The sequence below is a fragment of the Pyrgilauda ruficollis genome, unplaced genomic scaffold (assembly GCF_017590135.1).
Source record: "Pyrgilauda ruficollis isolate IOZ18807 unplaced genomic scaffold, ASM1759013v1 scaffold15, whole genome shotgun sequence".
NCBI classification, from domain to species: domain Eukaryota; kingdom Metazoa; phylum Chordata; class Aves; order Passeriformes; family Passeridae; genus Pyrgilauda; species Pyrgilauda ruficollis.
In genome coordinates this window covers 11923398-11936379 of record NW_024513654.1, presented here as the reverse complement: position 1 = coordinate 11936379, position 12982 = coordinate 11923398, and the positions used below count along the sequence as shown (strand labels likewise).

At 43.1% G+C, this 12982-nt stretch overlaps 1 protein-coding gene across 1 annotated transcript in view; it reads left to right on the top strand.

The window, feature by feature from the left end:
* Window positions 1–12982, top strand: part of NEURL1 (neuralized E3 ubiquitin protein ligase 1) — an 84244-nt gene that overhangs the window by 67930 nt on the left and 3332 nt on the right. The window contains exon 5 of the mRNA XM_041461649.1: window positions 12423–12569. Coding sequence (XP_041317583.1) covers window positions 12423–12569 — 147 coding nt within the window. The remainder of the gene's footprint in view (window positions 1–12422; window positions 12570–12982) is intronic.

The following is a 12982-nucleotide window of genomic DNA, read 5'->3' as shown; positions in this document are numbered from 1 at the left end:
TTTTTTCAGCTCTTTTAGCTGACATACTTCATTGAAATGCTGCAAGTCACAGATGGAAGGTGTGGAGGGAAAAGCTTTGAAATAACATTTCTCAGGATCAAATTTACTTTCTCGTGTGTGTATATTAGACCAAGTATAGGGTGTGTTCAATCATTAATTTGTACCATATCATGGTTCTGCTGCTATCAGTGTCAGACAGTAAAAGATGGATTCTGAGAACATGATGTAATTCCTGGTACCCCTCTAAATGAAGAAGATTAAAAAAAATGCTCATTTCTTTTTATACTGTTATATAACTTTAAGTTATAAGTTTAAGTTTTAAGTATACAAATATTCCATTTTGCTTCAAATCCTGCTCATACCTAACAGCAAAAATAAACCCCAACAACCTGCCTCTCCATCAAACTCAAGAGCCAACCAACACCTCCTTTTTTTAGGATTTATAGACAGTATTTGAAGATAAATTGTGAACACACATTTCTGTCTGCAGGGTCCAGTTCACCTTAATCACAGTATGAAATGCCTTGTATAATTTGTTTGAAGTTGACCACAGGCCTCTGCTGTGACTGTTTTGTGGCTGTTAAAGGCTCACAGAAGACAAATGTAATACTGCAATTTATTTCCAGGAGCCCGAGACTCAATCCCTGCTAATTCAGCCTGATTGCATTTGATGTGGGTACTGTACATGATCCATGGTTTGCCCTGCTCTCCACCAGCATGTCATTGTGATAATGGTAGGTGAAGTCAAACAGAGCACAGTAAAGCAGGAGATTAAATGCTCCTGTGTACGTTAGGAGGAAAACATACTTAGGTCATTGAGCTGCTGGTAAAACTAAATCATCAACCAGTGCTTCCTTTCCTATGAGATCACTGATTCTGGCAGTTTGGCACAGAGCAAGCAGCCTGTTTGCAATGAGCTCTGAAACAGGGCAGCAAGGATGTGTCTCCCCAGAGGGACAGAATCACATCCTCATACTGAATTTGACAGAGCATGGACATGAGCCCAGACCTCCTGTGTAAACCTCCTGCTGTGCATGGCCTGCAAATGTCCTCCCTGCTTGATCACAAGTTCAGCCCAAACCAGTAAAACCCCAGTGCATGTTTTAGATAAATCTACACTTGTATGCATGAAATGAAATGTGCAGAGTTGGAAAACCCCTCACTACTTGTATTTGTGACCATGATAGGCTTTTCTAGCCTTGGTCACTGAAAAAGAACCTGAAAATGGGCTATTGTTCCTTAGTGAGATGTAAGTGAAAAGAGCTGGACTTGCTGACCTTGCCTCTTTCAAGGAAACCTTGAAAGACCCTGCTGAGTGTACAACTTTATCCACATCAGCTTGGGCAGCAAGCTGCTATCTCCATGTTAAATGCTATGAAATTGGAGCTTGCCTGTAGTTTTTAACAGGTATTAAAATACAAATAGAGCTTTTCATACCTATATTTCCAGTATAACAGTGCTGGGAGCAGTGCAGTTCCTGTATCAATACAGCATCAGTGTAGTACAACTGCCCAGAGAAAATCACTGATGCTGTCCCAACTGCGTCTCTGCAACTGCAGTAATTACATGGATCAGGAACATCCTGACAGAAGACAAAGAAAATTATGAACTCCCAACTCTAACTATTGCAGTTTTATTAGGGAGGTGATGTGCACTGTTTGCACTGCAGTGGAACAGATTATGGTGCTTGCCATAATATGTGTCATTATAATATTAGAAAATGTAAGAAGAATGTAAAGTGTTCATCTTTCTAATGACATGCTCCATCTTCAGAATGCAAACAAGAGTACTTTTGTGAGATCTGTCTTTTGTAATTTGAGCTTTATATCACAGCAGAAGACATTTATAGTCATCATTTTCTAGTTTAAATAGAAAAAGTGAAGTTACATATCCTTGAAAGAAATGAGACACAAATATTGCAACAGGCATAATTGTACCAAACCTATCCTAAATAGCAGATGTCATTCTATTTCTGGGGCACACCATTATGAGATTAACCAAAGCAACATTATACAGTGTTAAAGGAGCATAAGCACTACAGCTGACTATAAAATGAAATTAAAGTTGCTGGGTTTGCTTCTTCTCCAGCTTTTCAGTTTTGTTTGGAGAATGGACAGCCATTCTTGCACCCAGAGAAGGTTTGGTTTCGACTTGGAGAAGAAGATGACTCTGGGTATTGATCACTGGATTCTGTATTTTGTGACTGGACATTATTTATTTGGTCTTGATGCAGAGCAGGAGCAAGCTCAGGTCTCTGCTGGCTTGTGACTTTGCCATAGAAGCTGACATTTGCTGACTGCAGTTATTTCACAGTGCTGGAGATACAACATTTATTTCCTAATATCAGGGGAGACCATCTCTACCCAGCCTGGGGATCTTACAGGACTCTGCAGGAGAGGGGGGCAGTGTGGGGTTAGCTGGATAGTAAAGAATTCTGACTTCTGTTTTCCTCTTATCAATCTGGCGTTGTATCCTGGCAATATATTTGCTGTAAGAGAAATAAAACAGCTGAAATTAAGATGAGGTTGGAAACACTATTATTCTTCATGCCATCTGAGTAAAAGCAAAATAAATTAAACCCAAGCCCCACTATAATGCAGTGAGAGGCCAGAGTCATCTGTAGGGGAGGCAGAAGAAAGTAAATTTGTTTCAAAGAAAAGTTTAAAAGGCAACTTGACCACATGGAGGAAAGATAAATGAGAGAGAAGGGTACTTTAATGTAGCAGATAATAGCATAAAAATATCAAGCTGCTGGGAAATGGACACAAATTTAAATTAAACATAAATGAGGGTAATTAACTCTGGGAACCAGCTATTGAGGGAGGCAATAGATCTTTTTTGTCAGGGAAGCCCTTCTAAATATTTTATATGTTAAGTGCTGGTCTTAATTTAGTAATTCTGGGGATTATGCACATAAAAACAACCAAACAGAAACCTAGATCTTGAGGCATGTAGAAATGAAACAGTCTTTGTGTACCCTTTAGGAATTTCATTAGTTGAGGCTTGGGTTGGTTTTTTCAGATATCATTCCTATATAGTCAACAAAACCAGACTATTAAATTTGATTTACTGCTCTCAGCTTTTGCTGGTAAGCATTTCAGCTCACACACAGTTTTATTGACAGCTCTGAAAGGTTGAAATGAGCCAGTCTGGATACAATGGTCTGGTTTTGGTCAGGTTTTGGTGGTGTAATTCATTTATGAAGTTAAATTGATTGACCCCATAAGGTTTCAAAATGTATGACTCATGTCTGGAGAAGCTATCACAGCAATAAGTTTATATATTTAATGTTTGAGGATCCAAATGGTTGGGGATATTCTTTAATTTTCTTTTGTCTCAGAGTTGAATTGCTAGCAAGTAAAACAACTTCCTTAATCTCTCTTTTTTTTTTTTTTTTTTTTTTTGTGGTTTTGGTTTCCCTTGCGAATTTCATCCTTTGCAATAACATTGAAGCTTTCTTTTGAGCAATGAAATAACATGTTCCATCAACAGTCACACTAATGAAGCCAGGTTGCCAACTTATCTGTGTCCTTTCTTTCCATGCACTTCAATAACTCCAGCCCCACCAGAACAGCTGCACAATATAGCAGCTTTCTGGGTGCCTCCTAATGTTGGCCAAGAGCCAGTCCCAGGCATGAAAAAAACAACCCAAGAGCCAGCATTTGATGTGGGTAAGTCTGAATTCACATCCATGCTGGATAAATGCAGTACCTGGGACACCTTCCCACCTTTGCCATGGATGCGAGCTGGGGCTCCTGCTTGGCTGCCCATTGAAAAATATTTAGATGTCAATTGTTGCTGAGGTTTGCATTCTTCTTTCAGACTTTCTTGAAATTGGACAATGTGCTCAAAACTGAGGGGGGAGGAAGAAAGGTCTGACATGGGACTTGCAGAAAAAACAGCTCTGTGTCCTCTGTTCGTCAGGATTTCTGACAGCAGCAGTGGGCAACAGACCAAATTGGAAATTAGTTCAGCAGAGTACTGTGGGGCACAATTTGCCGGCAAAGAGCTCTTTAAATCAACAGTGAAATTTGATCTGAAATGGCCTTGGTGCCAGCCTGAAGGGCTGCCAGCTGCAGCCAGTCCCAGCTACAGGCAGGCTTACTCTGAGCCCTGCCCATTACCACTCTTTATTACTGGTGGTCAAACTTAGCAGTCCTGGTAGAGCTGCCCTTGTTGAAACAGCCTTTTTCCTAGGACTGACTGGAAAGACCTGAAACTTCATGGATGAACAGAGTAGTGTCTTACTTAGGTGTCACTGAGCAGTGGTTTACCAGAGGGAGTTACTTTGTCTCCTTGTGTGACACATCACACTGCCCTGTCTGGTTTTCCTTGACTTTTGCTCTGTCCGAGGTGAGTGACCAGCTCACCACAGACCACTAGTGGTTCACAGGCCATTGGAGACTGCCCTCTCCCTTCTAAACAGTATTTTTTCTCTGTGTCCCAGAATCCCTCACTTAATCTTGCTGATACTGTTCCTGCAACTGCTGTCTCCAGTGTATCCCCATGGGAGAATTTCTCCTCTTTTCTCTTGTCTCTGCTGTGGCACTTATCTGGCCAGATCCTCCCAAAAATCTGTAGGACTTCTTAGGAGATGATCTCAACTTACCTCATCTTTCCAGGCTTTTGTCCATTCCTGTGTAAATAAGATTTTTATCCTGTGATTGATCCTTGACTACCACAGGACTCCAGCATCCAATGGCAGAGATTCTGTCCCTTCCAAAAAAAAGCTTCTCCTCTCTGGGCGCACTTAGATACTTTGCATGTGCAATTACTGCAGTGAGCACACAAAATATTTAAATGGTATTTGGCGTGTGCAGCTGTTATACACACTGCCCATAGCACAGACTGTAGGTGAGTTTGTAGGAAAGTATCTCACACAGGTGAGAAGCATCCTGGATCGTGGCTCTCCAGCTCTGAGTTTGGAAGCCTCTCCTGTCTGAGGGAAGATAATTCTTGGCAGTAGCAAATCACACCCCCACATCTCTGATCTCTGAGGGGGTCAGTACATTATCCATTTGGAATTTTGATCCTTCTCCACCTTGGTTCATTGCAGTGATGGGGAAATTGCTGAGTTAAACACAGCATAAGAGAAGTCTGATAACTGCCTAGACATTGTTGCACAGAAATCCACATAATGAATTTCTTCCTTTAACAGACTTTCAATTAGATATGCCCCAGAGTTCCATCTTCCATGTTTTGATTTGTATGGAAAATGGCCTAATTTAAACTGATTGGGATCTAACGGGCCCACATGTGTGTCATTTAACAGTCTGGAATTGCTATGCACTGCAGGGTACAGGGTATTTTATGGTGTTAGAGACTGGGGGAAGGAGGAGAGTTAATATTCTGTGCCTCCTGGAAGGCAATCCACTTATATTAATTGATGCCTCATCATGAATACTCCTATCATGTATGGTTTGCTTTCATTTTGAATGAAGTACACATTACTGATGGTAAGTTGAAACAGCTGCAAAGAGAATACAGCATCCTTAACTGCTGGGCTTGATTCTAGCACTGCACGGAGCTCTCCATTCACCTCCTGTTTTATATTCATTGTTTCAAAGGAGAGTTAGCACAAAGAGAAGCTGGTGTGTGAGAGAGGACAAGTTATTACTTGGGCCTTGGAAAACTGGAAAGCTGGATGCAGTCAAATGCTTGACTTCTTTCACTTCACTGGTCAGTGCCAGCAATGTCAGTGTTAATACCTGCTCGTGGCACCTTTGTAGCACACACTGAAGATCTCATCACACATGACACATAATTAACCTGCACTTGCCACAGGTGGTCAGGATATCAGCCTGTGCTCTGAGGTGTGAGCTGATGTCTGGGTAAAGGCTGGGGAAAGCAAACACCTCCTCCAGCAACAGCCACATGGCTCCCAAATGTCTTGTCCTCTGCACATTCTCTTTGACAAGAGCAGGAACTATTATCATCATTAGTATAAGAAACAATTACTGGCTGCAGTGAGATTTTCATAGTGAGGTATAGATTTCCTTTATCTCATAACACCTTTGCCTTCCTACAGTAAATATACAGGATATGGGATTCTATACCAGCCTCTTTGCCTTGCAACTTGTCTGTCAGGACAGATAAAATCTGCTTATTCTTTGATCTAACTCGGTGTGAGTTAGTTATTCTGGCTACTGTGAGAATCACATAGCAGACTAAACTCTTTTTTTGATTCTTTGTCAGATCCCTTTGCATCCAGCAGTGCCCACGGAAATCCAGAGAGTGCTGGCCAGAAAAAGTTAAAGTATTTGTTTCCTGTATGCATCTATCACACTATTTATACCTGTCCCTCCTGGAAAAGCACAGAGCTTGGAGGTGCTGTGTTAGGCAGCAATTTTCCTTTTGCTCACACAACTATCTTTGCTGTGGTCTCTCAAATACCCTTGATTTGTTTTTCTTAAACAAGATGAAAGCACCAACTCTCATTTTTTGTGGTTTTAGCTACTTAATCCAGGCTTCTTTTTTCACCTCTTCTTGATGTAAGCATGTGCCTGGGTGCTTTGTTGCTCTAGGATTTCTCAGGTTGAGAGGTGGAGCTCCAACTCTATGACTCTTTCACTTCAGCTCAGCCAGATTCAGCCAGAAGGCATGGTTTCCATGCCTTGAGGATTTTGCAGGATGTGAGTGCTGGGTGACCACTGAACTTCACTGGTCAGGATGAGACAGATACCCTGTAAGTCTGCTGTGTGCTCTTTGCTTCCAGGGAGCACACTGGGTTTGGGTTTGTGAGAGCTGCTCAATCAAAACCGTCTGTGGCATTTGGAGCTCTCATGTTTCCCCTGCTTAGCTGGAGTGTGCCTGTGACTGCAGGGGGGTAATGGATGTGCTGCTGCCCCGCTGCCCTCCTGGACACAGCAGACAGCAAGGCTCCAGTAAAGCCATAAAGTACACTCCTTCTCTGTTCCTCATGAAAGTCTGAACTGTTGTTCTCCATGTGGTTTGGATCTAACTTTTACTTCCTTAAACAGTGGTTGTCTGACGCCCATCTGCAAACACAGACCTTATGGTTTTGCATGCAAAATCTGCCAGGCTGCTTTTTGACCTATTTCCGGACATTTCTTTAGCATAATGCAAGATCCCTTATGTTTTCATGGGCCTGTGAAGGACAAAATGTGTTATTGTTCTATTCAGAACAGTTTTTAAGTCCTTCAGGAAATGCTTGAATGCAAAAAAGCCCATGGATCACCAGCTGATGTGGGTCACCAGGTACTGATGTACCTGAGAGGCAGAGATGAGCTGCAGCACTGAGGCTGGGCTCTGAGAGCATGGTTGACCAAAAACCATTGAGCCCAAGGGGAAGGAAGCTCTGGTTTCTGGCCAGGGCAGTATTGTTCCCATCACCGTGGGAACACAACAAATGGATGTGTAAATACATGTATTTTACAGCATTCAGAAATGATGGATGTGCTCACATCCCCAACATTATCGCTGATCTTTAACTACCACGTAACCAGGCAGCAACAGGTGCTTTGTTCTTTTGTTTTAGCACAATGGATTCAGAAGTCCCTGTTGGGCAAGATCTGAGTGGGGCTGGGGGGCAGAATGGCTCTCCTGCAGCCGTGGCTGGAAGCAAGAAAATCTGAAGAGAGCATGGATGCTCTGGTATCCAATATCCAGTGCCAGTAACGTCACAGCCCCCTCACTCTGGAGCAGCTCATGTATTACAGGACAGACCTCCTAAGGGAGATGTTCACATGAGCTCAGAACCCACATTTGTGCCAGATTTTTGAAAGAACCTGGATCCTGTTTAGATAGCAAAATAAATGGCCCTGAGACACTGAGAGTGTTAAATATGAGAAAGGGTATTGAACAGTTTTTGAGACAGGGTAAGAATTTAAGCTGACACGCTTAAACAATCTGTCTCCTAACAAAAGGAAATAATGTTGAGAGTTTTAAAAGGCACCTAAGTGATGCCATCATACAAGACATCTATGACTGCCAGGTACCCAGTGATCACTAGACTGAAATGTATGAGAAGTGCAGAGATGGCTTGAACTCCCTTAAACATGCTGACCTGAACAGCTGTACTAACCTTTTCCACTGTGTGCTGGAAGCTCTGGGGCCTGTGGATGGATGGAATAACATTGAAAAAATCGATTTTTATCTATTTTTTGATTGCTATTGATAATTACCTGATCTTTATTATCTGTCCTATTCATGCAGCAAATGTGTTCTAAAAGAGAAGGGGCTGTCAAAATGCTCAACATGAAACTCAGCATGTGGGCAAGTTCCTGTGTTGCATAAGGCTTTATTCTTCCCTGGAAACTATGGAAGGAGGCTCCAGTACTTTGTCTTTTAGGAACAATGTTTAGTTAAGCTTCTGGAATAGTTGCTAAGATGATTATGGGTGAAGAAAGCCCATAAAAATGTTGAAGATCATCAAACTCTGTGAACTCTGAGTTGTAGAGTAGTGGGCATTCACTGACTGCATCCTGTAAGCCAGGAAAAACAAAGTTTAAGTGGGGTAGGTTCAAAGGGGGAAAAAAAGGATGATTCTGCAGTGCAGACAACTGGTTCTTACTGTTATAGAAATGTATGTCGAAATAATATTTTTATAAAATAGCTGAGGGGGAGAGTTAATTGAAAACTGTATTTTTAGCGAGCATTAACTGTATCTGGTCTTCTTACCATTATAAGTCCTCCAGCAGAACAGCTCTGCCCAGACAGCTGCCATTAGGAGAGATGCTTGGAAGTTGGGACAGCCTCAGGAGATACCCTGGAGAGTGGATTGCAGTGTTCTGGGAAATCATCCTGTTCACTGCAATAGATATAGAGAATCAAAAGCATCTCTGACAGCCACAGCTGCTGTATTTTAGTCACAGGACCTTTTATAAAAGGGTAATTATATTCAGATAGCTACTCTCATAAAAATTGTAAATGCTGCGTGTAAATGGGATCCCAAGAAATTACTTACTTCACCTTCCTGTCCTGGAAGAGCTCTAATGGTGGAGATGCCATGGTCTCTCTTGGAAGTCTGATTGCTTCACAGGGCTTCACTCTCTACATAATGTCCAACCTTAGCACCTCAGGAGTCTGAAACCATGATTACTTGTCTTACCCAGAACATTCCTGAAGAATAGATTGCTTCTTTACTTCATTCATCAGGCTGTGAAAAATTTTGCCATATAAAAATCATAGAATCATACAATATTTTAGGTCAGAAGGGACTCCATGGAATTACCTAATCCAACCTCCTGCTCAAAGCAGGGCTAACTTCCAAGGTAGCACAAGACTTTGTCCAGTTGAATTTTGGGTATTTCCAGGGACAAAGATACCACAGTGTCTCCAGCCTCCTTAATCAGCTTCACATGACCCTGGATTGGCTCATCCTTTTTGTAACAGGATGGTATTCTTGGTTTGTGATCATCTTGGTGACCTCCAGCAATTTCCAGGTCTTTTTCTGTAGGATGTCTGTATTTCAAATTGAATGGACTAATTCCCTGTCCCGTGTTTAAGTAGCTGATTATCTCAAGTGCTGCATTTTGTATTTGATCACATTGAACACCATACCATTTATTTCTGATCATATTTCCAGACTATTTTGAATTACAAACCTTTAGCATACTAGCAGCCTTTCCTGGCATGATGTTGTCAGTACATTCCATGGTAAACTCTCTTCTGAAAACATAACTCTCCTTTGGTGGTGGACAGAGGTTCATTTATTTGCACCTCTCCCACAGCAATGACAGAAGTGTAGATAAAGCATCAATCTGCATTGGTCTTTGCTAATAATTGGACTTTGTAAAGATAAAAAAGGAATTGATTCCAAATCAATTTAAGGGTGATTCCAGTGTGTGTGTGATCAAACATGAGACAAGTTAGCAGCAGAGACCATTGATCTGGGGGCTTTAGAGAGAGAAAGAATGTTTAATTTGATTTACTTGGAATTATTTAGTTTTTTAAGTCATGGTTTGAAAGCTGGCTCTTGGTGGGAACTCTGTGCACACAATGAGCATGTTTGGCCTTGAGCTCATGTATCTGGTTTTAGTTAAGCCAGGCTGGCCACACTCATTCCACGCTGCTCATGATCTCATTCCATGCTCCTTGTCATGATATCTGCACACCATCCAGCAATATATTAAAGCATGAGTAACATGTCTTATGTTGATTATTCTGTCACCAAGGGAGAAATGTGTCTTGTCTGGTAGGGAACTCAGATTGTTTTAAACAAAGCTCTATACTGAGGCTGGACAAAAGTCAAGAGCTGCGCCTTGTATTAGGAGGAAGAATTGGCAAGGTGTCTGCTGGCCCTTGGGTAAGGCCATTTTGGGACTCAGACCAGCTACAACCAGAGAAAACCATGGTTCCTACACTGCTGAGCTCTCCCTGCACTGTGGAAAGGCCATTTGCCCTGCTGCCAGCTTGCTTCATCAGCTCATATGCTGTGATACTTGGGGCACCTCCAAATTCTCCTATTAGTCCAGGAAGAGACACACTCCTAACAGCCTTTATTTTGCCTTTAATGAAATGACCAGGTTGGTGTTAGAAATGCAATGTCCTGTGTGTCAGCTGAGTGGAAAAAATGCCTCCAGGCTGTAGGGAGGAGAGGGAAGGCTTGAAAAACTTGTTCAGCTGCTCAGTGTTCATATTTGTGTGTGCAGTGAACGAGCTGAACCCTGTGCCCCTGCTGGGCCTGTGTTCAGTGTGTGTTACCACAGGGCAAGTTTTCTGCTTTGGTCATCTGACAGACTGGAGGGGAAGGGCTCTTGCTAGTAGCTGTCATTAGAGGCTGCATCATTCTCTTTGCTTATTTACTGAGCTGAACTCTGGCCTCAGCTCCCATCTGTGTCATGAAGGAGGTACCTCTTTACAGTATCTCAAGTGTGAGAGTTTCAAAGCCCTTTATAGAGGTGACTATAAATAATTTATATAATTTAACTTCAGCTTGTGCCTGGAAGCAAAGTGCCCCTTTTTTTGGAGAGGGGTGAAACTGAGGGACTGATGGCTTAGGCTAATTGCTTCTTCTCTCATACACAGTCCTCAAAACAGATTTTGACTCAAACATGACCTCTTCACAGTTCCTGTGTTCCACTTTCACTGCTCAGTCTTGTTCTGCTAAAAAGAGCAGGAGAATCTGTGCTTTTGCTGTTTTTTACAATCCACAGCTGGCACTTGAAGTCCCCGTCTCCCAGGTTTGGTCAGTAGCCTCCCTGCAAATAGGAACTGAAGGACCTTTCTGGCACATGGGGTTTTCCTGACCTCCCAGTGCTGCTTTTTCTCTGGAGAATAGCCTCCAGCTCATCGAGGACACTGTGGATCCAAACCCTCCGTGCCTCTGGCTCCTTATATGGTAACATGAAGAAGTCTGAGCATTTTAGTTCTGATTTCGAGTTACCCTGGTTGTCTTCTCAGCTGGGGAACTAGAAACTTTAAAACCTTGGGCAAGCTGGTTCTTACCATCAGGAAACCATCCCCTTAGCTCAAGCACGTGTGCTGCTGTCTCACCACTGAGACAGCAGTGACCAGGCTGCATTGGCAGCAATGAAAGTCCCCTACAAAACCTTTGCAGAAGGTAGAGTTTTAAGCATTCCAGTTTTTTTCCTTCTGGAAGGGAAAAGATATGTGTTGTTACAACAGCAGAAGAAAGAGGCTGAGATGGAAGGAGGATGCCAGACAGGCTGTGGGACAGAGGTGGCTTATCTGGCATAGAGCACACTAATACTGATGGTGGCAGTGAGAGCGGGAAGTAATGGAGCTGGGGACATCTGGAAGAAACTTGAAGAAGCTTTGCACTCTTGAGCCATCACATCCAGACATCCAGGCAAGGGAAGAAAACATTCCTGAATGAGGGAGAGGTGTCCTTGTTCATCCTAGATACACATGCATTTTGGCGACTTATCCCTACCTCTGACAGAAGCCACCCAAAAAAGAGGCAGAGCAGTGAGCATAGCTAAGGTTTCCTGATTGCCAGACCCTCGTCTTTGTTTCTGGAAAGTCCTTGAGTGACTTTGCATGAATTTATTGAAGCATGGAGTTGTGCAGTTTTGCACTATTGACAAAGTGATGTGTTCTTGTGCTGGAGTCCAGCCCACCCTTCCACAGAGGCTGTGTCCTCTACTGCTACAAGCCTGTGGCTGGCTCTAGTACTGGGGGCACATATAAGTATGCAACCACATGGGAAGTAACTGCACTAAATGATTTGAGACACATTTAAGGGCAGAAACAAAGGGTTATGGTAGCTGAGGGAGCTCCAGCCAATTTTGGAGGTTGTGGGAGTTTGATGTCTCTTCAGGAACAGCTGCTAGCATTAAAAAAAGGCATATGAGGATTCTTTTATCTCCTCCTAGATTTCATGCTGATGAGACCAATCCTGAGAAGCACTGAGAGCTGCAACCCCTGCCACGTACCCCCAGTGCCTTGGCAACCTCAATTTTTAAAAGTAACCGTAGATTTCTTCTCTCCCGGCGCAGGTTCCACCATCTTAGCGGAGCGGCTGGGAATGTCGACATCGAGCTCGCCCACATCAACACCCAACTCCCCCACCGTCCTCTGCAGTGGTGTCTCTGGCCCCTTACTGTCCACATGTGGCTCTGGCCCCCTCTGCAGCTCTATCAGTGGTAAGAATGGTGGGATCCCCTGCTGCCTTTCCTTTGCCTCCCTTCACAGTCTCACACTTGTCTCCCAGAAGGGCTCTAAAACCACAATAATCAACAGATTATTATTATCCCGTCAGCTCCCCTGGGGAGGAAGGGAGAGCCTCTGCAAGGGCTATTTTTAGTCTGTTTTATGTGGAAGCAGCTTGAATGCCTAGACAGCAATATTTCTCTCACCCTTTTCATCATGAAAGGTCCCAAGGGAAGCAGGGATTTTCTGCTGCAGGCGTGGCCCTGTGATGCAGAGCTCCTTCTGGAGAGCTGTGTGGCACTGACACGTCTCACACTAGCTTGGACTGGAGCTAAAATTCTGCCTACACCTCCCCTTTCTCCCTCCACACACCTTCAGTAAAACGCAGTGTTGCTATTTCTAACGT